The following is a 25,158-nucleotide window of genomic DNA, read 5'->3' as shown; positions in this document are numbered from 1 at the left end:
CAGGTGGTCACCTTCGCCCAGATGACACACAAACAGGCAGCCCCCCGCTCCCTTTTCCAATCCAAACCTCTTTAGAGGGCTCAAGGAGGAGGGGAGCAAGGGGAGGGGGGCTGCTGGGGGCGCAGAAAAGAGAAGGGAACAAAATGCTAATAAATCAGCCAGCCAGCCCTTTTCCCCTCCCCTCTGTGGAGTCAATGGAAAGTGTCATTTCACATGCTAATCCCCCTCCGCTCTCTTCACAACACCTTTTCCGAAAAGTGTTTGGGAAAAGTCCTTGTGGCCCGTTTACAGCTCCCTGCCGCTTCGGATTCCTTCTTGTCTAAGGCCGCGGCCCCCGTGTGGGTCTCTCCCTCCAGCAGGGCTCCTTACAAAAAAAAATCTCAACAAAGACTTTGGAGTTCATCAGCCTCCCACTGAAATTCACAGCTGCTGAACAAACTAATCCCCTCTCTTGGCCTTTCTTCCTTTCAATGGGTTCTTGGCTTCAAAGACACTTTGGGAAAGGACTTTGTGGGGACTCACACTGCTCCCTCAATAGAAGTTAGTGCAAGCATTATCTTCAGAGCAAGTGGCTTTACAAACAAATACTGCCTAACAATCTCTGCCCCTCCAGTTCCCCCAAACACACACAAGCCTAGCCTACAGACATGATGTTATCTGCAACGGGATTAGAGCTCTGTTCTCCATGCCCAGGGATCCCTTCCTCCTGCCCCTCCAATTCTTTGTCAAACCGGAGGCCTTCTCACCCAACAGAAACAGCAGTGCAGGGACGCTGCGGCAGCATGTGCCCACATGGGAGGCATGGACAGGCTGCTGTCTGTAAACCAGAAGCTGCTGGCAGCCAGACAGTGCTGTACCTGGAGCAGTGCTTTCCAACTGCACCTCCGAGGCAGCAAACAGCAGTAGGGGCGCAGACTGAGGCCTGGCTACCAGCCTCTCCGAGCCCCTCGAGTGGGTCCCCTCACTACCACCCACCTGCTTGGTTTCCCTACCAAGAGTTTTAGGGACAGTGCTCACTGCAGTAAACCTGAAACAGAACTGAGCAATGGGGAGACAAAGGAAGGACTAAGAGCAAAAGCAAGGTAAGTAGGCAGTCTCTGCACAAACCCGAGGACAGCAGGTGCAGTACGTGCTGGAGGAAACTGAAGTCAAATGCATCTGAGAAACAGATGGAAAAAAATCTTATTTCTCAGTGGTACAAGTGGCCTGAGTTAAAGCAAATAGGCTGGACTGCACAGGGTACCACAACCAGATCCAGAACAGCAGAATCCAAGGGTCACAACACAAGTGCAGCCCTTGAAAATCAGCTTGCATCTCTCCCGATGAAGGAGAGCTGGGAGGCCAGACTGGTTGCTAACTGCTCCCACAGCACTGCCAGGCTCCCTTACACCTGGCATTTGCCCCTGCAAGCAGAATTTAAAAAAGGCTGTTTTTCCTTGAATGTGTGTATTGTGTCCCTAATAGCCCAGAACCCTGGTCCCTTCCTAACAGTGGCCAAATCTTCCCCCATCCAAACAGTGTTTCTCAACCTTTATTTCCTCCCAAATCATCCCAACCAGAAGATGGGTAATATAGTCCATCATACTTCAGTTTCATGTCTTCTGACTGGCTGGCCTGTACAAATATAATAGCAAGCCAGCTGGCAACAATTTATTTTTTGATTCTTCCTTCTTTATCTCACTACTGTCCCACCTCAGCCTTCATACCTTCTTAAAATCTTAGGTGAAATCAGCCAAGATTCAGAAGTTATTAATTGGTGGCAAGAACTGCCAACTCAATTTCCACAAAGAAGGTCAGATCCTACTGCTTGTTTAAGTATCATGGCTTCAGTGGCGTAACAGTGGCTTCTAACAGGAGAGGATCCAATCAAGGGCTCTCTTTACTTACTGATATCATTCCAACTCCTGATTCCAAGTGTAAACTCCTCAACGCCACTGGGATTCCCCAGTGGAACCCCAGCATCACAGGGATCTTCTTGTATCTGATGCAGAAGGACAGTAACAACTGAGGAAGGTATCTTGTAGAACAGTTCTCTGACCCTGCAGCCCTGTGGAGCAGGTAAGACCTGAAGTCTCAAACCAGGATGTTTGCTGCCCACACCCACAGAGCCCATGATCTGGTTTGCCCCACATCATTTTTTGAGCTGAGAACTCAGTAGGAGGCCCTGAAGACTGAGAGAAGTCCCCCCAGACATGACAGGCAACTGCCTTTAGGCCCAAGTCTAAGAAATAAGCCAGAAGCGTCACAAAACACAGCTTTTATTTCACTGTTCTGTAATCTCTCAGTGCATCAAAGTGCAGCAATAGAAATATAACACAGCAGCAACAAGGAGGCACTTTGACCTGGAAAGGAGAGGGTGAGACATACCCTCTCCCTCCCTTCTCTGATTCCCCTCCCTCCGAAGTCCCATGGTAGAGCAGGCTGATCCATGTAAGTCACTGAACCACAGACCCATGATGGCATTACCACTCAAGCAGCAAGCAGAGGAAAGCAGGGGCTGGCTGCAGCCAAACACTGGGAAGAAGCCTCGCTCCCAGCTAGGGTCCAATTGCTCTGCCCAGCTAGCATGAAAGATGGTGAGAGAGGAAGACAAGGGAGGAGGAACAGAAGGAAAGACACAAATGTGCCCTAAAATCCCATCTACCTTCCCAGATTTCTTCCACAGGACTTCATGCATTTGCTTCATTCATTTATTTTAGCCCAGAGGAAATGCCACAGTAATTAGAAGCTTCAGTACAGCCAAGTCCTTGGGACTTGACAATGCCACCTCCTGCAGCACATTTCTACCACCATGGTGCCAAGGGGCTTTGAGAACCACCTTTGCACATACACATTGCCATAGGCAGAATGAACACACCACACATGGAGCAACAAGTTCTCTCCTCCTGCTTGAGTTTGGGTCAGTCTGAGTAGCTCAAGGGGATACTTAAAGGGACCTGTACGACTCCTGCTGCTTCTAAAGCCCTTAGACTGCCCGGAAATCCCTTTAGATACCACCAGCTGGCAACAAGCCAACCGTGCTAGCATAAAGGAAGTGAAAAAGGCCAGCCAGCCAGCGCAGCTTTTAGCCCAGACACACAATGCTACTGGCTCTGGGGAGGAGCACACAGAGCAGCCCAACTTGTCAGCATTCCTGAATGGGAGAGTCCCAGGAGCTGGAAGGGTGAAACCAGCCCTGGGTCTGAAACAAAGGCTCAAGCCTACAGCTTATGGGGGAAAAAGGGATACTGGAGGGTGTGGGGGATAGTTGGGTCTCCTGATTACCCTTCTAGAAATAGAGAGGGCTGGGTGAAGGTGAAAGAGGGAACCAAAGCTAGCCCAGAGCAGGCTTGCAGTTAGCCCTAGTTGTAGCAGGTATGAGAACAGAAGGGCAAGAAGTGAGTCAAAGATTAGAATGAAGTTAAAGAAGGAACCAGAGGAGAGATCCTGGCTGCAGCCCAATGGAGCAGCGACACCACAGGTCCCAGGGTCCCATGCTGTCATGAGGCAGCAGGGAATAGAGCCCGAGGTGCCAGCCCTGTTTGTCTCTTATTGAAAAGCAGTGTCAGCCTGGGAAGGAGGAAGTTCCCCCTTTGTGCTGGGGGAGCAGGGAAGAGGCGGCTACACAGAGCAGTTCTGGGGGGAATCTCTGCGTAACCTGGACAACCTGAAATTGAGAGCCCTGGGTTGGGAAGTAGCTTTGGGGGGATAGCAGGGAGAGAACAGCCTCCAGGAGACCCACAGTCCAGTGGGCTTTCTGGAGAGCAGATGGGGCCAGGAACGCTGGCTCAGCACAGTTCCAGGTGCTGGCACAGACTTATTTCTCCAGAGTCAGAAGGAGAGTCCACAACCTGCAGCACATCGACAGGTGAGGGAGTCCACCAGCTCTCAGCGTGCACTGCACCAGCTGCTCCGCACCTTATACGTTCAGCTTTCCAGCAATGGTCATGAGGACTTTCAGGATGGGCATGAAACCAGACACCTCACTGAAACTGCTGCTGCTCACCACCTGGGTGTGAACCAGGAGACCCTGTTGGTAGTTCCTAGCTTCAATGCAGTGGGCAATCTCATGGAGACCCATAAGGATGGTTGGAGAGAGCTGTAGGAAGGGAGTAGAAATAAGTCAGAATGCCCAGCACTGTTACACAGGCCCCCGACTCCCTCCATACCCTTCCCTCCTGATCTCTACCTAATCCTCACGAAACGCAACACCTACACAGCCAAGCACTGGCAGGAGGAATAGCCTGCTCTCTCCCTCAGTTTCCCAGCCCATGACAAATATTAAACCAATACCCAGGCTGGGTTACAGTGAATGCAGGTCCTAGGTAATGCCATTTCAGCATTAAGTGAATATCTGATGTATTTGTGGAGGTCAAAGGTCCATCTAGCACAGAATCCTGTCTCTGTCCAAGCATAATTTGGACACTCAGGGAAAGAATGTATGTTACAAGGATTCTTCCCTTGATTGATAACCCTCCAGCAATTGGCATCAGCTGTTTCAGTTTTCCAAGCTAGAGCTTACACTAGATTCACACTTAATAACCACCCCGAAAACATTCCTTTACAACTTCCCATTCCCATCTGGAACCTGTCAATATATCAGTATCCTTCCTGGGGGAAAAGTATCCTGCAAATACCTCCCCAGCTTTTCCTTACATTATATCTGGGCCAAGGTTAAGGGAAAAAAATGTATAAGGCAGGCTGGATTCAAGGAACATGATAAGGTTTGGCAATCCCTAGCTTTCTTAAGAGGATATGTGCTGGAAATACTGAGGCAGACACCAAGGCCCACAGCCCAGGACAGAGGTGGGACCAGGAAACCAACTCAATCACAGGGAATGGTGGCACCTACTTACCGCCTGCTCGCGGAGCTTCTCGTACAAGGTCTCCAGCCGCTGCAATGCATCCTCCAGCTTTCTTCGAGTTTTCTAAAGTAAAATAGGCATTGCTAGCTCTGCCAGGGATTAAAGCCCACTGCTTCCAGTATCAGTTTGCTCTTGTTCAGCCCTCCCCTCTATTCTTCCCACAGCATCTTGCATTTCAGCGGCATCACAACCTCTGCCAGACAGATTACAACCAGAGACTGTGATACAACCAGCCATGACCTCACTGTGCACGTATTTATGCACATGTTCTCTTCCCAAGACAGGAATTTGTTCCCATCTCCCAGCCTAGACATTCCTCCCTTGTAACAGTGTTTGCAGACTACACAACAGAGCAACTACTAGAAAGGAGGGAATATACTTTTTAGTCCAGGCAGCCACCAACAAGAGGATCTGAGTACTGATGAACTGGTGGGACTGACCCTATTGGGGTCCCACCTTGTATAATCCACTCACAGGTACATTATCATTATACTGTGGATAGAAATACCTGTCTCTGGGCAATGCTGGGACAGGCCTGGCACGCTCAGGAGCTCAGGTGCATTGTATTGCTGTACAAATCCAGCCCCACAACTTCCATGTCAGCTTAGAGCTCGAGAACATTAAGCCCAAGCCACAGGTCTTTCCACCCCTAGAGGGAACCTTTAGGTTATCTCCCAGAAATTGCTATACTGCACTCCCGGAATGCACACAGCGAACATGCTGAAACTACTGTTACACATAAGCTGTCTGACCCCAGGACAGTTTGACAGGCAGGGCTCAGTGCTTTTCCCAACACCTACTAAGTAGAAGTCACCTGGAAGGCTTCATGGTAACCCCAAGGTCTGGGAAGACCTTACAGCCTAATATAACATGATGTGTCAAACACTGTTTTGCTTCTGAACACAGCCTGGCCTGATACATTCATGCGATGCAGCACACGTGCCAACAGCCTTCCAGGAGCTGAGGTGGAGAAATTTCAGTGACTCAGACACAAAGATCGTCTGGCTTTCTCTCTCAGCCAGGATATCTCAGCCTTTCCCTTTAAGCTCTGAGGATGGCTGGCAATACCAGCTCTGCAGGAACTATCTGCAGATCAAGCCAGTGAAAAACGAAGCTAAATCAGCTGGGTCATTCCTTCTGCTTTCCTCAGAAAAGAGCCAGTAGGACAGAACCATTGATCCAAATAGGCAATGAGAAGTACTGGGTAAATCCTAGAGAATGCACCTCAGATCCCATGAGACGAACAAGCCTATAGCCTAAATGAAGGAGGGAGATGGAGATTAATGGAGACGACTCTCCCTCTCTTACCCTGACCAAAGAAGGAAGTACATAGAAGTCAAGCATCAGTGAGGACAAAAAAGCCAAAGGCCAGAGAAAGGAGGACTTACGGGATCAGTGGCAATAGCAGAGCAGCGCTGCACCAGCCCTTCAAAGGTAGTCTTCAGCCCCTGGTGCTCAGGCGGCAACTCTTTCCTCTCAACTCTCTCTGCAGGTAGCTGGTGATACTGCCAAAGACAGAAGCAGCTGAATGAATACAACAGGAACATGTAAGGCTGGAGCAGACAAATCCCCCTTCTGCAACTATGAGCAGAAAGAACGTCACCCCTTGGAAAATCCAGAGAATACCTGGAAGCACTGAGTTATATTATCATCCTCAGACTGCAGTATAGTTTCAGGCCGCTGTGGATTCCCAACTCTCAGCAGGCCGACAGCCTGTCTGTTCTCCCTCCCTCCCAGCCATACCCAGGTGTCATTTTCCACCCTGGCAGCAATTCTAACTATTCCTCTAACACTCAGGCAGAGATATGTTACAAGGACAAAGGAGCAGGCACAAGCCCTGCAGCTGCCAAGCAATAAGAATCTCAAAAGCCAAGTTGTTTTTCTACTTGACAAGGAGCTGGTGGCTGGGGAACACCACACTTTCCCTGGATACCTGCAGGCTGCCTTCCTTGGGTGCTCCTGGGGGTGACTGGCCAGATTCCTGCAACCTGGAGAACGAAGGATGGATCCCCTGGGGCTCAGTGGGAAGGCTCATTACTGGAGCTGTGATGGGAGCTGGAGGAGTAAATTTCTCAGGCAGCTGTCAGCAAAAAAAAAAGAAAGATTAAAAAAGAAAAAAAAAATCACACACAAAAAAACAAGTCCAAGGAAGAAGGGTTGGTTACACTCCCCACAGTCAAATTCAACATCCTTTCTAACTTGCAGAGAGCCCAGTTCTCAAGATGTGTAACACATCCCCGTTCTTTGAAGCCCCCTGACTCAAGAGCATGGGGCCCTTCCTCTTGCATCCGAGATGAACAGTCAAAGCAACAGCACGAAAACCCCTCTGGAATTGTTCAATCAAAGAGATCCGTTGCCCCTGAAAGCACTGGTCCTCAGAAAGCCGCCTTGGCTCTGCGACGGCACGAGTCCTGAATGTAGAGATTAGCAGCAGTAAAGTGTCCAACAGAGCAAGTGTTGAAGAAAATCCCACGACATGGGGGGAGAATCCTCTTGCAAACACTTCATCGTGCCCCTGCTAAGCCAGAGAGTCAGGATAGATTCACTCTGACAGGGCTAGATCAAAAGGAGATGGCTTTAACAAGAGGCTAATCCTGTTGTAGTGAGCACAGCCTGAAGCAGGTTCCCAGCTATGCTGCCAGAAAAAGGGCGAGAAGTCTCTTCCAAGCTAAAGAAGAGGAGTGGGGGGCGGGAATGGTGCCAAAGAAGCTTCTCATTGCACCTGCCAGCAGGCAGCAGTAATAGAAATGGGGTATTGAGAGCATTTGTTGCAAAATAGCTCAGCTTACAGGTCCTCCAGTGCAATCACTACAAGGTGGAGAGCAGCAAGGCAAATGTAGCACACAGCTCAAAGCTACACCTGTCCCAATTTCTTTCAGAAGGTGCCATCTCAGCACCTAAGAAAAATCACTGTGGGTCTCACCGTGCTGAGGGGAAATGCTGCCCCCAACAGTCAGGTGCTAATTTAGCATGATCTTTCAAGCTGCATCAAAAAAGGCGCACGGGCAAGGGGATAAGTTTAAATCTGTATTTCTAGCAACAGGTGACTGTAGTCAGCCTGGGAAGTACTGAGAGAAGATGCAGCACCACCACCAACATAATCGCGGTACAAAACAGCCACCCTGGATAACAGTATGTGAGTTTGGATGGCAAAGAGTCAAGATGATTTAGACTGCAATCCTAGTATTGTATATCATGCAGGATCAACATGGAATGAGAGGTGCTGAGCGTGACGAGGAGCAGTTAGAGGAATACATCTTTTGCATGCAGCTCCCTGGGTAAAAGGCAACCAACACATATTCTAGTCGAAAGCTTACCTTTTTTTTCTGAAGGCCTCCTCTTACAGATGGATCGGTCCAAGATTCCTGAGCTGTCAAGAGACAGAACAATACACAGATGTCAGACTAGGAGAAGATGGCCACAGCTGAAATTTATGGTTTGGAACTCCTATCAGCAAAAGGCCCATGTCTCTAATTCCCCCATCACTGCACCTTCAGACCATTTCAGCTGAGGAATTTGAGGTTCAGTTCACAGACCCAAGAACTGCTCTTGATTTCCTTTCTCCTAATTACCTTCTCAGCATCTGAATATGTGCACAGGCTTCAAGAGGTGACATCTGATCAGACTGTCCTGGTACCCCCCTAATCCCACACAGAAAGCCTTTTCTTCAACTACCTGAAGCCTTCCACATTCTGCACAGGCTGCAGAAGTCAGCCTCAAGAGTCAGGTCTGGATGTTTGTCAGGACCTGCATGCAGAATCAGGGATTGCCTGGGGTTCCCCAGACAGAGGATCTAGTGCTGTGGTTATGCAGCAAAGGCTACTCTATGGGTGAAAGGGTTTCTCAGGAACACTTACAGGACTGCCTCACTGTGGAAGTTCACAGCGGTGCAGGTTACTGTGATAGGGGAAGACTTCAGAGGTGGGCTGAAATTTTCCCTTTCCAAAAGGATACTCAGGAACAAAGCTCACTAAAATTTGCTGCCTTCTCAGCTAGAAAGGAACAGACTTGGCCAGCAAAGTTCTTGGGAGCAGAAGGGTGTCTCAGCAGAGAGTCAGTGGTACCTAGCCCTGAACCTCTCACTAGGTAATTAAAAATCCATTAGACCACATGACATCAAAAGACCTTCAACCACACTTCATTTTGCTACAGCCAAATTCCAACTACCTTGTCTATGGCTGTCTTGTAAGGGTACCTGGATCTCTAGACAGAACCTCAGTGCTTCTTTTGTCATGACAGTATTAATAACCTCAGGCCCACGAGACGAGCAGGATCTGTGAGAAAGTGGCATAATTCTATGGGGCAATATCAAAATTGCTGGAGCTCAGTGCCACACTTAATGAGCCACTGATCCTCAACTGAGCTTTAAAAATCACAGGGGAAAGATGCAAAAGGTGCTTCATTACTTTAATTACCTTTATTATTAAAACTCTGGCAGCCTCTTTTTGCCCTCCCTTTTCCCATGATTTCAAGACTCACTCTCTGATGAGTTTGGATCAGTAGTTTAATTAAGTTGGCACTTATTTCTAGCTTGGGGATTCTGTGCCCTAGAACTCTGCTGGCCCCCACCGAGCTTGTGGCCTAGCAGTCCCTGGCACTATTCCAGCCCAGTGGCACTTTGAATCCTCACAGGAAACAGCTATTTAAATTGTAGTCTTTAAGCCAGGCACTTAATCATCAGACACGAGACAACAGGAACCTGCTGCATTTTGCTGGGATAAAACCCTGGCTATCTTGCCTCTACTACTTGTGAAAGACGATTTCTCAACAACCCTGAAAAGAACACTCCATAGCAGCAGTCTCCAGCAATGCCTGTCCTAGAAAAAATACAACTGTCACAAGATGAAGTCAGGGATTAGCCTAGCCAGACAGGAGATCAGCCAAGACGTTACTGTCCTTCACCCTGTCCTTGATGCCCACCGAGAGCATGGGATTTCTACAAGCAAAGATCTCTCTTCACTATGCTAGTGAGAATTTCTCGACGAGCTCATGTTCAGGAGTTTATAAAGGGAGTAAGTCTGGCTAGATTTAGGGATCCTACAGTCCCTTTCCAGGCTAAAAACAGTACACATCAAAACCTGGGCAACAGCAACCCTGGTTGCACAGCTCTCCAGACATGCAAGGAAACAACAAACAGCAATGAGCAGGCATGCATGCATGCATACTAAACATGCACACACCCCCCACATTTCACTGGAAGCAGCAACATTGCCTCCCCCACAGCTCTGGAGGCTTCTTGGTGTACTACCTGCATGATCCATGTGGGGATCTAGCCAAGGGAAGAAACCTGAAAATCAAGGTAGGGTGGGAGTCATCATCACCAACAGCTTTTACTCAGCAAGTAATATCCCTGGATACTATCCCTAATAGCTTTTCAGAAGGAACTTGCACAGCCTTAGTACACTGCAGAGAGGAAACTCCATGGCATTGACAGAGGAGAACATTGGCAAACATTTTATGGCAACAGGAAATGAGGAGAATCAGAGCACAGCACACAGGAATTTTATCTTGAAGCTAGGCAAGGGGCATCCCACGGACAAAGAACCACCTTGCTACCCCAGCATTTCAAACGTACTTTTCATTTAAGTTACATAAGCAGGGATAAGATCGGCAAGCCTTCCACCAATAATCCCCCAAGAACTAGCATCCTTTCAGTCAGACCAGATGCCTCTGGAGTGAGTGATTACTCAAGGGTGCGCTAAGAACCTGAAGAGACAGCATCTTGTAACCACAACCCAGGGGACAGAGAAGCTGAACAGCCTGACTGAAACTGTCATCACTGCTGTATTCCACCACCACAGCAAGCCTCAGCACAACGAACCTGTAAGGTTAGCCTCCAAGAATCCCACATCTAGCCTTTAAGGAAACAGACCAGAGCTCAGAAGGCCCGTGTCCATTATGTACTGCAAACTGCCTCCAGGAGTGCCCAGGCACCCAAGTCACCCAAGCAGTACTTACCTGTGGGAGGAGGAGGAAGGCTGGCTGCTGGCAGGGGCTTAGTAGATGGAGCTCCAGGACCACCCTGAGGGTAACCCATGTTCATAGGGCAGCTGAACGGTGCTGAAGAGAAACCTAGAGGAGACTGGCTGGCCACAGGGAAAGGAGAAGCTGCAGGAAGCTGAGATGATGGGAGCGAGGCTGGAGTGAAGAGGGCAGGTCCAGGTGGTAGAACACCAGGAGATGTCATGGGCATGGACTGTCCTGACAGAGGAGGCTGGCTGGGGAAGGAAGCAGGACCACCAGGTCTGGCTGCCGCTGGGCTGAATGGCTGAGACTGTGACAGAGCTACAAATGAGAAAGAGTGCATCAGCATCACTTGTTGCGTGTTCAATCTACTCCTGGTGCTCTCCTTCATCCCAGTAACTCTTCCCTTCTCCAAGCCATGCCCTAGTGTGTCCATGTGAAGTGTATCCCCCACAAAGTTAGTAGTGGCTCCTCCATCCCTATATATGCTTAACAACAGTAGTAGTGCAGCAACAGTTACTAGAACTAGAAATGTCAGAAGCGCTGAGAAGCTTCTCTGACAGCTGACTTGTTCTTTTTAAGTACAACAGACCTGTGAGAAAGAGGTAAAGCAGCCATCTCTGCTGAAGGTTTTGGTCTGTGGAAGCCTACAGAAGACCTGGAGAACAGACACAACTATCAGGCAGTGCTTACCTGGCCCTGAAGCTGTTGCTGGAACCATGCCCAAGTTGTACTGTGGGTACGGGGGCCCTCTGGAATAGACTCCTGTTTGCAGACCAGCGCTGGCCTGGGGGGCAGCAGCAGCATGATGAGGTGTCATGGACAACGCTGGCACTGGCTGAGGTGTGAAGAGGGAAGGCACTGAAGGCTGAGGGGGTGCCGAAGGGGTAAGTGACTGATAGCTGGGCTGCAATTACAAAATGAAGGACTTTGAAATGGTTAAAGGAGTCATGTAAGACACATACATAAAACAGATGTACTTTCTGTCCCTGTCACTTCTCAGGCAAGAGATGCTGCTGCTTCTGTCAGTGCTCTGGATGGATTGGATCAAAGGCCTGATTGCTACCTGGAGCACAAAGGACCTCCCTCAAACCATCACTGTGTTTGGCGGGAGAAGGCAAAGAGAACAAGCCTGGGTGCTTCCTTCTCTGCTGGCACAAGACTTGATGGCCCTTTCTTTCCCATCACATAGCTTGCTCTAGTGGCTGGGAAACACACTCTTCAGCGTATTCCCAGCCTTTCACAAAGATTTGCCCTCAGGAACCAACTTCTACATAGTCACTTCCTGGAAGCAAAACCAGAGGAAAATAATAAAGAAATAAAGAAGTAAAAGAAACTGGACGCAAAACTTCTTGAACACAGTTTTCTTGAGCCAGGAACTGAGACGAAGCCATACTGCACTAATTTTACTGAGATCTGAGGGTGAGATGGCATAGGAGAGTGAACCACAGGCCCCTTTTTGCTCAGTATGTGAGATCTCAGACACTATTAGAAGTGGCAGTGGATCACTGCGCTTGTAGTGGTCTTCCTCAGTGACTAGATGTGGGTCAGGACTTTGTGAAAAGAAGCTGTACAGCCCATTTTTGCATTTTTAAAGAGCTCGTGTTTGCTCCAGCGAAGAATATCACTGATGAGATCCTCAGCACCTGCAGTCTGCACTATCTCACATTACTTCACAGGCCTTCCCCAACCCAGCAGCCTTCTTCCCTCTCCCCAAGCCACGAGCACTTGAATTTAAGGCCTACCTTCTCTGGATGTTTGGGACCTGTTTTGCGGGCTGCTCCTTCAGGGGTGGAACCCCTCCTGGCTGCTGGAGATGTCTGTTTAATGACACCTACATTGACACGAGCGTAGGGGAAAGGGGGTGGCTGCTGATCACCCACATTCCCTCCTTGAGCATGGAAGAGACGGTCTCGGAGCTGTTCGATCAGGAGCTGAAACAAACTATGCGTTAGGAGAAGCATCCTTAGAGCCTCAAATGGAGGTGGTATTCAAAGCAGACTCTGATCCAAAGCACAGCTAGCTTTGCAGCCTTATGCTCCATTTCTACAGTAGTCACCAGGAAAAACAAACCTGTAAGTGACAAATTTTAGGATGTATTCCCTCACAGATGAAGCCTTCCTGATCCTTCTCACAATCTTTATGGTATTCCCTCTCCAACCTCCATTCACATTTGAGCACTGGTCAGATTTGCTTTGAACTACAAGCTGGCCTCCCCATTCCCTTCTACCAGCTAGGTATCAGAACTAGACATGGCTTCCCTGGAAAGCTACTTCCGAACAGTGCTCTCCAGGAACCCTATTACACGTTTTTTAGTTTCCTTCTTTTCCCCAAATCAAAGGCACTACAAAGAAACAAACAAAAAACAACAAATGCCGTGGTCGTAGACAAAAAAAAAAAAAAAAAAAAAAAAAGCTCTACTCTCAAGTTACAATAATTAAGGTGAAACCTTAAGTCCTGATGCAAGTCAAACCCCAAAGTTCTCTTGTGGAAATGATCATTTTTCCCCTTTTAGTAACCTTTCCCACAACAACTTGTTTCTCACTCACCTCTTTGGAGCTGTTGGGCAGGTAATCCATTGCAGCTGCCAAGCATCCCTGTGATGCCAGGAGACTGGCATACTGCGTGATTCGCTCTGCCAAGACAGGGCCTGGCGCTGGTCCTGCTGTGCCTCGGAGCATCTCAATGGACCTGCTCAGCACCATCACCTTCTCCACGAGATCCTGAACAGGCAGGGGGAGGGGGAGAAATGTACCGTTCAGAATCTGGTTTGCTTTACTGGCGCATTTCACACTGAGACAATGCCAGATGGCTCTTCCCTTTCAACTAAAATCGGGTCCAACATCAAGAAAAGTTACTCCGTTTGGCACCAGACACTACCACTGATGACCATTTCTTCAGGTGCGCTTTATGGAGAAAAACAGGATCCAGAAAACAAATCCTGACACAGCTACTTTTACAGTAAGGGAAAAAAGAAAATCAGAAACCACAAGGAAGTTCCAATCAGCTGTGATCTTTTTACAAAGAAATTATTTCTGTAACTCAAGGAGTTACAAGATATCATCTTGGAAGAGAAAGGATTAAAACCATACCAGAAGAAATTCACTAGAAAAAATTACTATTGCTGACAAACAGACCAGAATTTTTTCAGTTATTCAAAGCTGCTCCAACTCCTAGAAATCAAAGTAATGGTTGTATCTGTACAATGATATATGCGTTGCTGGCTGATGACTAGGAGAAACCAGCTACTTCTTTTGGAAGCCAGCTATTCTGTGCTAGATGTGATGATGCAAACAGATTAGGGTTACCAGACTGGCCTAGAGAGAAGTCAAACCAACATCATAGCACCTGTACCTGCAGGGCAAGGGGTGACGAAGTCTCATGGTTTTTTACCCAGCATTCCACCAACCTCTCCACATTTCCTGACGAGATATAGCAGAGGCAGGCATCATTGGACAGGGCCGAATCTCCCTCCGACTCTAGGCGGGCACCCAGCATGTCTACAAAGGAAGAAACACAGCCAACATTTAACACTTAGTATTTGAAGAGCTCATAATCATCAAGGCTCCTCTCTTAGCAATCTTACTCTGGCTTGGCATGAAAAGATGTTGCCAACTTTTGATCTGAACCTAATTCTGGGTTAACACAGAAAAATTAGCATCATTAAGGAATACCAAAGTCAGTTTGTTTGGAAAGAGAAGTCATTTCTTTATACATCTATCAATTCTTATTTGTCTAAGCCATAAAAGAAGGAAAAAGCCTTAAAAATAACAGATTAAATTAGCAAAATCTCCAATGCTCTTTTTCCAGTAAGGTGTAGATATCTCCCAGCAACAGTTGTGTCCAGTATCAGAGACCTTAAGTAATCTGGTAGTTATCAATGTTCAGCAAAAGCTAGGAGATAAGGGTGACCTGGAGCTATCTCACTATTCCCACTGCCAGGGCAACTTTCCTGCCCTACACTTTGGTCTGTACTAGATGCCCCGTTTTCTTGCATTTCAAGTTATGTCATCTTACTCATATGAAGTGCTGGCACTTCTCCAACAGAGCTTAGCCATGCCTGTCAGCCAGGTGCTAGCTGCCAGCTAAGTAACATTTCTTCAGGTTCAGATAACATTTCTTCAGATTCAGCCCCTTAACTTTACCTTATCAGAACAACCCGCTGCTGAGCGTGTTTGGCTTTTAACAGGCTTGAGAAAACTACTGAAGCCCATCAGTCATTAACCCATCTTTGATCTTAAAAGAGAGGGGAACCTGCTGGACAGAAAAACCCCTTCCAGATGGAGTGAAGCTACCTGACCTTCTACTGTCAAGGAAATCCCTGTCTCCACAGAATAAAATAATAAATATGACAGTTAGTACCTCAGTCTGTTGCCCATTCTGATTTTTTTTCCAAGTTATTGACTGAGGTGACAGGAAATACCAGCACATATTTTAAATCATGACTGTCAACTAAAGTGTACATAACTCATTCTCCTAATTTAACAGTCCACACTTGAGACTTCCAGCTAGCTGTAATAAGAAGTGTTTTCCTTCCTCTACTGTGTCTGCTTCTTAAGGTAAGCAGTCCAGAAATGCCTTCCCCAGGGAATGTCTTATCAAAAGATAGTAACACTGCATACCACAGAGCTGGGTATAGTCCTCATGCTTTGCGTATGTTAACAAGATGGCCAGTGCCTCCTTCCAGCTCTGTAGATCACACGTGCAAACGATATCTTGCCACTTCTGCTGCACAATGGAGGACAGCAGCTGTGAGGGAAAAAAAAAAAAAAAAGGCCTGTCAGTGACTGAAGACTAAGATATACTGACTGCTCAGACAAGTGCATTTGCAGGGATAGCTCACTCTCAGACACACTTCCCAGTATGATTCTACTACCTCACTGCACATTAAAGTCCACCAATCTCAGCACTCCAGTGTTAGCAGTAATTGGTGCCTAATGCCTCCAAAGAAAGAGAAAAGCCCAAAAAAGCACTGAAGATGAAAGCAGCCACACTAGGCAAGACTAAAGATCGGCATGCCCTGTTTCAGAGCAGCTAGTATTAATGATTGGGAATACAGTGCTGGGCTTTGGCAACCCTTGTTACCCCTTTTCCAACCTCATTAGGCTATAAATAAGCCAGGACTCTTCTAGCTGAGCTATAAAGGGGCAGTATAGTATGCTCAACAGGTTACAGGCATGGGGAGCTGAGGCAGAAACTGTTAAATGAAAAGAAAGGAACAAAGAACAGACACTCTAGGTGGGTAACAAGACAACGTCATAAAACTATAAGAATAAATGTCTAGCCAAGAGGAGGTGAATGAATTCTGCTGACATTCTACTTCCTGCCAAAGCATTTCCATATATTCAGACAAACCTCTGCCATAGTATCACACACTTTGCCCTGTTCTGTGGGTAAACAAAACAGTCACTAACCAGGGAGAGTTTTGTCTTCCGCTTGGCAAAGTAGCGCTTCTGTGTCTCCTTTAGGAGGTTCTCCCCACCAGCTATAGCTAAGATGATGGCATCAGCAAAGCGCTCTGCCCGCATGCACAGCTCCACTGCACCCTCAAAGTTCCCCAACAAAAGAGCTTGGCTGATGAGTCCATCTGTATCTACAGAGGTGAGAAAGCAGAGTCAACCCACAGGGGCACCATACAGATGCACTGATCAAGCATTTTAAAAAGCAAACAATAAAAGACAAATAAAACATATGGAAGTCCAGCTAAAGGAAGATCTGGAAACACAAATCAGGTTTTGCAGTTAAACAAACAGACCCACTGATTTGACAGTAACTCTTCCACCATCTAGACATTTCTCCTCCACTTTTAACAGGTGTCTTATCTGTGAAGAGTATTTTTTTTGCACAATGCTGAGGCATGATGCATGACAGTAGGGTACATCATGTATTCTAAAGGTATTCATCTGCTGGAGTGGACCAAATTCTTCCTGGTCCCTAGAGAATTTTATGGTTTACCCTCCTCCCATTATCTAAAGACAGAAGAAAAACCTTCATATACTATACCTTCTGTGACAGGAATCTCCAATGCACTCATATTCTGTGGGATGAGGTTGTCAAAAAAGGCTGAAGAGGAGGAAACAGCAGCTACATCATCACTGGTGTTTATCAAAAGCTGTGCAAAGAGTGCAAGAGGTTACTTTATTCATTGAACACACAGATTCTGCCCAAAACAGTTTAATGGTTTACAGGGTGTGGTGGGGCTACTCTTCATTTGGTTGAGAATGCTCATATAAATCTGATTTCAACTTGGAAATCCTTCATGCCTCCTGTCAATGCACTACCAACGTGCACAGTTTCACCGAGGTAGCAACAACAAAGTGTGACTATTGACAAAGCTTAGGAGACTTGACAGTGTAAGACATGCAATGACATTTTGCTGGACAGCATTCATTTACTCAACTGCCAGCAAGCTGTACAATTTTGCATGGAGCAGGGACAAGCCCAACAAGGAATACCTGTAATTAATAAGCAGGATCACAGACATGCTTGGTGCTTGATGGGAATGCAGGATACAAATGTTACCACTAGAATACCTCAACAAGTGTTTAAGGCTTGTGAAGATCACTAATTTGAGGATAGCAGGTTTAGATTCCTTAGAAGAACAAAATTACAGAAGATGCTGAACCAGGCCTTGGAAGGCATGTGAAGTTGGACATCCCGAAATCATATGAAAATACATTTCAAAGGATAGAGGTGAAAAGGAAAGAAATGCAAAAGAAATACCACAGCAGAAGCTTCACAGAGGAAATCCAGAACTGTAGCATGAAGTTAAGGTGGGCTGAGGCTAAGTCTATCGCTGAAGATATCAGCACTGGTGAAGCAAGCCTTCTTGCAGGGTTAACAGCTGGGAGTCCGTCTTCATCATTCGCTGATTTGTTTTAAAGCCAGAAGGGACCACTATGATCGCTTAGTCTGACCCTGTGAGGGTCAGACAGGCCTGTGAACTGCCCTCTGCGATTCCTGCATCGAGCCCAACAACTTGTGGTTGGAATTAAACCTTCCTGTTCATTCTGCCCTCCGCTGCTCTCCCAGACTGGCAAGATGTACAGGACATACCTGATCTGACTGTGCAGTGTTTGCCTCATTGGCCTCAGGAAGGGGCTGTTTATTTGGGATCCCATTACTCAAACATGAGGCGATCTAAAAAAGTAAGAGACATTCCCTGGGTGAAGCCCCTGTTAAAGTCAAACACATGAGCAGCAAAGCCACCAAGTGACTGACAAGTCCCAGACAACTCCCCTGGCTCTTTCACTTGTTTGAAAAGTTCTACCTCTCCCTGTTCCTGGCTGGCCACCCAGCAGAGGTCATTTATCCTTTTTAGAGCATTGCCCATGGTGCTGAAAGGTGCATGCTGCTCCCCTGAAGTTCCAACAGCGCTGTGCCAGACTGTCTTCATTTGTCATCTTCTTTCTGGCTGAGGAACTCTGAGACACAGAGAGCTGGATGCTAGAAGCAGCTCTCACAACTGTGCTGCTGTTATACGCTCTTCTGAGCAGCAATGACTGGTAGTAAGATAACAGGGCTCAAGATCCCTCTGGTCTGATCCAGTAAAGCTACTGTTATACTCTTACAAGTTCCCACATCCACTTTTTAATGAGGATTTCAGGTGTCCCTCAGCAGAAATTTCATACATTTTGGTTCTGTGTGTGCTGCAAGGGCACTCACTCATTTCCAGCAGTGACCCCATAACCTTCCTGCAGCAGCTTTAGTCCTGTAAAGGTTTCTCTGTATTGAAAGACACCCTTACCTTTTTTTGCAGATCCTCTTTATTGTAGCCCAGCAGCTTGAGGAGTTTAGCCCTGGATTCCTGCTCCAGGTTCACCTGAGTCACAAAGGACAAAGAAAAAGACAAGAAAAATGTGTAAAATCCAAGACATCTACACACTGCCAGTGGCTGGCTACTTCTAGCAGCAGCAAAGTCTACAGCTCATCTTATAGATAAAGAACTATTACAAGTACACCCAGTGAATACCGTGAGTAAATCTATAGAACGCAAGGTAACGAAAAGGGTGAAATTCAAGTTCTGTCATATAGCTACAACTAGGTGCAACCTAGAGTCAGAGCTATGCCTTTGTGCATATTTAGTGCACTTGGTCATTAATTCTCTGGATGGTCCAGGATGTGCTAGGCTGATCTCTGTGCAGTGACAATGGACTGATCTGAATCTGGATGAAACAAGGTGGTTGCCTGAACTCCTAGCTGGCTTCACAAAAAAAAAATAGTTAACTAATTGTTACAGAAGCTCTCTAGGTGGGGATTTCAGACAGTCCCAGAATTGCCCACAAGCCGTACACAGCCCACTTCATACACGCTACTCGTATGCTTTAATGAGTGATTAATGTCTTGCAAGAAGAACCTGGCTGTTTTATTAAGTCTTCCAGGCTGTTCCTACTATAGAACTGAACAATCTGTACATAGATAAGATATTTGTAAATGGTTGGTAGAAACTGTTCCTGCAGATGCAGAAATGGTCATGCAGGACAGTATTCTGTACAGAATTAAGATGCTTGGTTTTTAGTTTAAGAAAATCAATAGCAGTGGGTCTTGCCTGTCCTGGATTTTTTTTGTAGGACTACAGGCATTCTGAATTACAAGAATTCAGTAGAATGACATTTTGAGGTATCTCATCCAATGCTGCTGAAGACATTGTTGGAATGACCCTTGTGACAAAGACTCTTGTCACCACCTAGACAGCAACTGGCCCCCCATTCAAGAGACCAGATTCTCCATTCAAATGTTATGCTATGGAAGAGATCCCAATATTTCCACAAAGGCAAGCAGGCTGCCTGTGAGTGTCTATAAAAAACTATCAAGAATAAGTCCAGCCTCTCTAGAAAGATGGTCATTCCTCACTACCAAACTCTTTCATAAGTAAGAAATTGCCAATGAAACCATCATCTTATGTAGTGCTACAGGCAGTTCTCATGCTGCCACAGATCTTGCCTCATTATTGGGGAACATCATTAGCCACTTGGACTTAGTGTGAGAAATTGTAATGGTGAAACCCCATGGGTAGTAGATTTAACTTGGACTTCAGTCAAGATGAGAAAATTCTGTTTAGCACCTTGACAGAAAGACCGAACAAAGACACTGAAAAGACCATTCCTATGGAAAAACAATGCAACCTTCAAGACCTCAGCTGTCAAGATTTCTTTTAGACCATTAATTAACTAGCCAATTCAGTTTGATTTTATATCTTAAAGAACAGAAATATAAAAGACTAGAGAGGAGCATAACCAGCACATTTCACCCCAGCAATGTGAAAGAAATGACCTCTGTGCTTCACCATTGCCATCCTACCTTCAAGAAGTTCCATAGGTTCTCATCAAACTGCAACTTGGCTGTCTGGATCTTGCCCTTGCAGTAATCAAGGAGGTTTCCTGACTGCAGAGCCATCTGCAGTTCTCTGGATCGGAGCAGGAATTCAGTTTCAGTAGTGACTTGACTGATGAAAACCTGGTGTGGGTAAGTCTGCTGCATTTGCTGTCCAGGAGCTTTGGTAAGACCAAAGGTAATCAGTTTTCCTCCAAACTGAGAAAGAGAGACAGACAAAGTAAACATTTTTTAATAAACAAAAGTAAAAACACCTCTCTTAGCTCTCACTTAGCAAGGCAGACTCAAGCTCCAGCTGTGATCACAAGGAACCCAAAGTTTCACATGTATGGATAGTAGGAACACCGAGGGAGTTCCCATCACAAGCTCTTCCAGCTGAAGAAGCTGCAGTTCCCACTGATAACGAAGACACGTATGTGCTGTCAGGCACAGCCAATTGCAAATGCCAGAAAGGCAGAGAGGAAGAAATACCATTTGGAACTGTTTGTTCTTTTCTGACACAGATAGGCAGGCTGCAATGGTGCCATCATTGCAAAAAAAGCCATCATGCAAATAGCAGGTACTAGACAGACAGAAAACAAGTAAAGACAGGCTAAAAGAAAAATCCAGAGTTTTGATTTAAGGAGGAAAGAGGGGAAGAAAATTAAATACTTGGATAGAGAGCAGAAAGACAGGAGAATGGAAATGCATACCACAGCCTACAAGGACAGGATTTATGAGTCTTTCCTAGCTCTGTTAACTCCTCCTTATAACCTCGCATTCTCTGCAACAGGACTCTTTCATGTTGGAAACATACCTGAACACTGAGCAAAAAAGCTTCCCTATATAGGAAACCACACAGTGCCTTAAACAGGCATTAAAACAACCAGCAGCAGGAAGATATTTTCACAGAGAAAGAAAGGGATTGCATTACTAGAAGACACAATCTATTGCATTTTCAGCTAAGGATGCTGTATTCACTTACTGCAAATGAAACGCCCACAGGTCTGCGAATCCACTTTGGTGGCTTTTTTAGTGGTGGAATCAAAGTGGTCTGAGCTACTTGCTCAGGCACCTGCAAAGGAGGAAGGATCTGTCCTGTGCCAAAGGGATCCAGATTGTTGAAAGAGGAAGAGATCTAGAATCAGATGGAGAAAGGGATAAGATACAAATCAATTCTTGTCTGTATGGAACAAGCACAAAAAAATACTACTAATAGTTATGCTCCTTGCTGATGAAGAAAGAGACTATTACAGCATCTCTTCCTGAAATATTACCAAGCCCAATGTAAGACAAACGGAATTTCCAAACAGTCTTAGAAATGATTTCTCAACAAAACTTCACCTTGAGAGACTTTCGAGCAAGTTTCCTTAGCACGACAAAAATTCCCTAACACATACTGCTTGGCTTAGCACTCAGCTCATAAACACAGGAATTACAAAATTACTTGTTTTATGCAAGACAGTGACAAAATATGGTCAAAAGTTGTCAATTTATTTCTTGTATTGCTCATAAAGGAATGCTGACTCCCTATCTGCTGCTTGAATCTTTCAAATTAGTTAAAGACTGTCTCAAGCTTTTATAGGACTTCAGTGAGGCTGGTGAAATAACATCTCCAGACTTTATTGCCTAGACAAGAGTATGTCAGAAGTAGCCTCTGATCTAGATTTCTGATGTTTAGGGAGTTGGTGAGTATATATACACACTGCTGTTCACAAGCATTCTTTATTTTTAACATTATTGGCATAGATTTGGTGTTAGCCAAGGATAACCCTGTTCAAGCTTGACAGGATCACATGGTGTAGCTCCAAAAGACCTCTGACTGGCATACCTGAAAGAAAGCAACACCAGGCTGGGCTAGCTAAGGTTGCCAAAGGATCCCAGGCAAGACCTACATGTTTTGTCTTTTAAGTCAAAACGTGAAATGCGTGCTTCTAATGCTCTCAGAAGCCAGGAGAGTAACTGCCAGTCCCTCAAGACAAAATACATTCACGGGACTTTACCTTGTCAGCCTGTGTCTTCTGCTGAGCTTCCAGGCTCCCACCCATAACAGAATAAATGTTGATCCATCCATCAAAAGTGGCAGCAGAGAAGATTGAAGGATTCCTAGGACACCACTGAACATCAAAGCACCACTGACTCTGAATAGGTAACTCGTAAACCATCTATCACAAAAAGAGAAGACAGAAGCACACAGTATAAGAATAGCCCTCTGCTTTCCCCAAATTACTTGCCCACAATGAGTGTGTTAGACTTATTTACATACCACCATTGTAAACGAGTCTTATATTTTAGCTTGAAGGATGCATTTACAACAGAGTTGTAACACACTGAGCCCAAACAACAGAAAGCCACAAAAAGCTGCTAAACAATAGGATTCTAACAATAGAGCAAAACTCAATTGTTACTTTGGGATTTCTTTCTGCTTTCTAAGTACTACTGTACCCGAGTACAATAGCATTGTCGCACCTGCTGTTAACCACAGGAGACACACCAGAAAACAACGCAAGAAAACCAGAAGCCAATAGGCAAGGTGTCATGATCAAGAATGTATAAACAGAAAGGATAGTCTAGAAGAAAACATTTGACAGGGAAAATAAAAGCCTACAAAAAACAAGTAGAACAAGAAAAGAGGGCTGTAATAGCTGTAGAGAAACTATGAAGGATATTGTAGACAACAAGTCAAGCACTCAAAAATCTGAAGTTCAATTCATGACCAGTTACAGACTTTTTGTCTGATTTGGGGCAACGCACTAACACAACTTGACTTTGAGCCTCCAGTTTGTAAAACAAAGAGATTTGCTTTATGCCTCACAGGCACAATGCTTTCCAGCATACCAAATCAATTCTTCATTCTATGCGAAAACATGATGTTTGCTCTCTGTTCCTAGGTATAAAACTTTGCATTCACTTCTAATAAAATATATGTATTTATTTTTAAGCAGTTTAACAAATAATCCTTCCCCAAAAGAAAATCTCCAAACCAAACCAACCATTCCTCCCAAATTACCAGATCAGCATTGTAAATGCCCTTTTGTTACTATTGAAAACTCTCCTACATCTTGTATCACTTGAAAATTTTCTAATAATTGGCACTAAGTCAAGAAAACCTCCTAAAAATACTATGTGCATAGACGCCCAACTTGAATTTGAACTCTACAAATCTACATCAGCATGCATAAAGATAAACTAGCTGCAGTAAATTTGGCTTTTAATTTCTTCCTTTAAAATACAGTGAAAAGGCTTTAGTAAAAATCAAGACATCAGGAACATTTCAGAGTCTGATTCTCTTCTAACCACTACACATCTGTACACAGTGAGCTTCATATCCCCTGAAACCATAACAACAGCATTTCATGTCTTTTATAAAAATAGTTTAATTTATTTTCTTTTTTTTGTCTCCAAGGCAAAGGTGGTCAGCTAAGAAAATTGCCCCAGTAAAATGAATCCAGCCTGGGACTCACAGCTGGACTTTGCTCATTATGGTAAGAGTACTTTCCCTGTGCTATCATCAAGATCAACACAGTGAATTTTGTTCAAAGTTCAAAATTCAGTTTTATGCAGAAACTCGTAATTGAATGAGTAGGTGTGCAGAGAAATTTTTACATAGTCCAATTTAAGATGTTTAAAACAATTGTGATATTTAAGTATTCAGAGATAATAACTTTGAGATACATGACTAAGTAAGCAACTATATGTGAAAATGCTGTACTACAAATGAAGTTTGCAGGCATATTATATTGTTCCCCTCTCAATAACTCTAACAAATGATCCTCGTTCTCCTTAAAGCTTTCCCCCTCTTTTTTTGCTTTTTTTTTTTTTTTTATTATTTTTTAAGTACTCTAAGAAAAGGAAGAAGAAGAAGCAAAAACATAGAGAACACTATATGGGTGAACACAGAGGGAGTAATTATAATTAGTTGAAACTAAGTTTATAGTTAAAGCTTTCTTCCTTGTACAACTTCTGCACACAGGTATGTCGGAGGAAACCTCTGCTCATACCTGTTGTTTTTAGTCTTATTTAGTCTCTCACAACATTCTCATTTGCTCCAGAAAGAAAGAATGCAGAAGACATACTACAGAAATGATATTGACACTCCACATGGATAAAAAAAAGGGACACACATGTAGCATAGCACACAGCTCTGTATAAAGCAGATAATGTGTACTTATAGCTGCTGTTACGTACCTCCCCTGTACTGGGGTTCCAGCACAAGATCCGGTTGTCTTTGGCACTGCTCAACAGCAATTCAGGGTCAGCCTGGCACCAAGAGACGGACAGAACTCCCCTAAAACAGATAGGATAGAAAACAGACTTCATACCCAGCCCTCTCTCCTATCCTATCAACAAGAAGTGCTGGTACACGTCCTTTTAAGTTCAGAACACTGGTTTTCATCCCAGCTAAAACCAGAGTCAACCGTGAAACAAAACAGCCTAAAACAAATAAATAATTGTAGTTCTCCAAAGTCCAGTCTCCCAGATGTTGGCCTTTTAAAAATGGAGATCCTTGAAAAGGCAACATGACATGTGGGTCCTCACCTAGCATGCCCTTCCAGCTGGCTCAGAGGTGAGGTAGCAAAACGTAAGTCCCATATTTGGATCACTGGCAAGCGGTCATCCTCAGAGGAAAGGACTAGCTGGGTTGCGACTTCTGGGTGCCAGGCCATTCCTGAGCAATGCATCTAGAGACAAAAATAGCACAGAATGAAAATTCAGCAATGCAACCTTGCAATGATGCAAATGGCACAGAGCCACATTGTTCTGTAATTAACTTGCTTAGAATACTTGACATAAAGCAAGCATAGCAATGTCTTGCTGTGGAAAGCAAGTATTTCTACCTTCTCTACATAGCCAAAAAACTCTAACCATACAGAAGTTGAAGGAGTCATTCAAAGTTGATCTAGGAAGACAGTTAGGGTTAAAACAGAGGAGGCCTCTCATAAATGAGCTGCGAAGACAGAAATGTAAAACAAGGATGCGCTGTACTTATGGTTAGGGTACTGTTTTTGCAGTTCATTAAGGAAAAAAAAAAAAAAAA

The 25,158-nt window shown here is 45.3% G+C and overlaps 1 protein-coding gene across 3 annotated transcripts in view; it reads right to left on the bottom strand.

Moving 5' to 3' along the window:
- Positions 1–2,271: 2,271 nt before the first annotated feature.
- The window catches only part of SEC31B (SEC31 homolog B, COPII coat complex component), a 30,786-nt gene continuing 7,899 nt past the window's right edge, over positions 2,272–25,158 (bottom strand). Inside the window, exons 7-27 of one of the 3 annotated variants that reach the window (XM_084290506.1) lie at positions 24,660–24,802; positions 24,309–24,408; positions 22,124–22,285; positions 21,106–21,258; positions 20,109–20,339; positions 18,556–18,630; positions 17,865–17,948; positions 16,812–16,920; positions 16,223–16,401; positions 15,431–15,557; positions 14,163–14,308; positions 13,358–13,531; positions 12,554–12,742; positions 11,502–11,715; positions 10,803–11,129; positions 10,093–10,131; positions 8,162–8,214; positions 6,778–6,924; positions 6,233–6,349; positions 4,836–4,907; positions 2,272–4,078 (exon numbers count right to left, since the gene is read on the bottom strand). In XM_084290506.1, the coding sequence (XP_084146632.1) occupies positions 3,899–4,078; positions 4,836–4,907; positions 6,233–6,349; positions 6,778–6,924; positions 8,162–8,214; positions 10,093–10,131; positions 10,803–11,129; positions 11,502–11,715; positions 12,554–12,742; positions 13,358–13,531; positions 14,163–14,308; positions 15,431–15,557; positions 16,223–16,401; positions 16,812–16,920; positions 17,865–17,948; positions 18,556–18,630; positions 20,109–20,339; positions 21,106–21,258; positions 22,124–22,285; positions 24,309–24,408; positions 24,660–24,802 (3,021 nt within the window). In that variant the 3' untranslated portion in view covers positions 2,272–3,898. The remainder of the gene's footprint in view (positions 4,079–4,835; positions 4,908–6,232; positions 6,350–6,777; positions 6,925–8,161; positions 8,215–10,092; positions 10,132–10,802; positions 11,130–11,501; positions 11,716–12,553; positions 12,743–13,357; positions 13,532–14,162; positions 14,309–15,430; positions 15,558–16,222; positions 16,402–16,811; positions 16,921–17,864; positions 17,949–18,555; positions 18,631–20,108; positions 20,340–21,105; positions 21,259–22,123; positions 22,286–24,308; positions 24,409–24,659; positions 24,803–25,158) is intronic. The other 2 variants (XM_084290507.1, XM_084290508.1) reach the window with 2 other exon arrangements.

This window comes from Netta rufina (genome assembly GCF_964035555.1).
Source record: "Netta rufina genome assembly, chromosome: 7".
Classification (NCBI taxonomy): Eukaryota; Metazoa; Chordata; class Aves; order Anseriformes; family Anatidae; genus Netta; species Netta rufina.
This window is presented reverse-complemented; position numbering and strand designations above follow the sequence as displayed.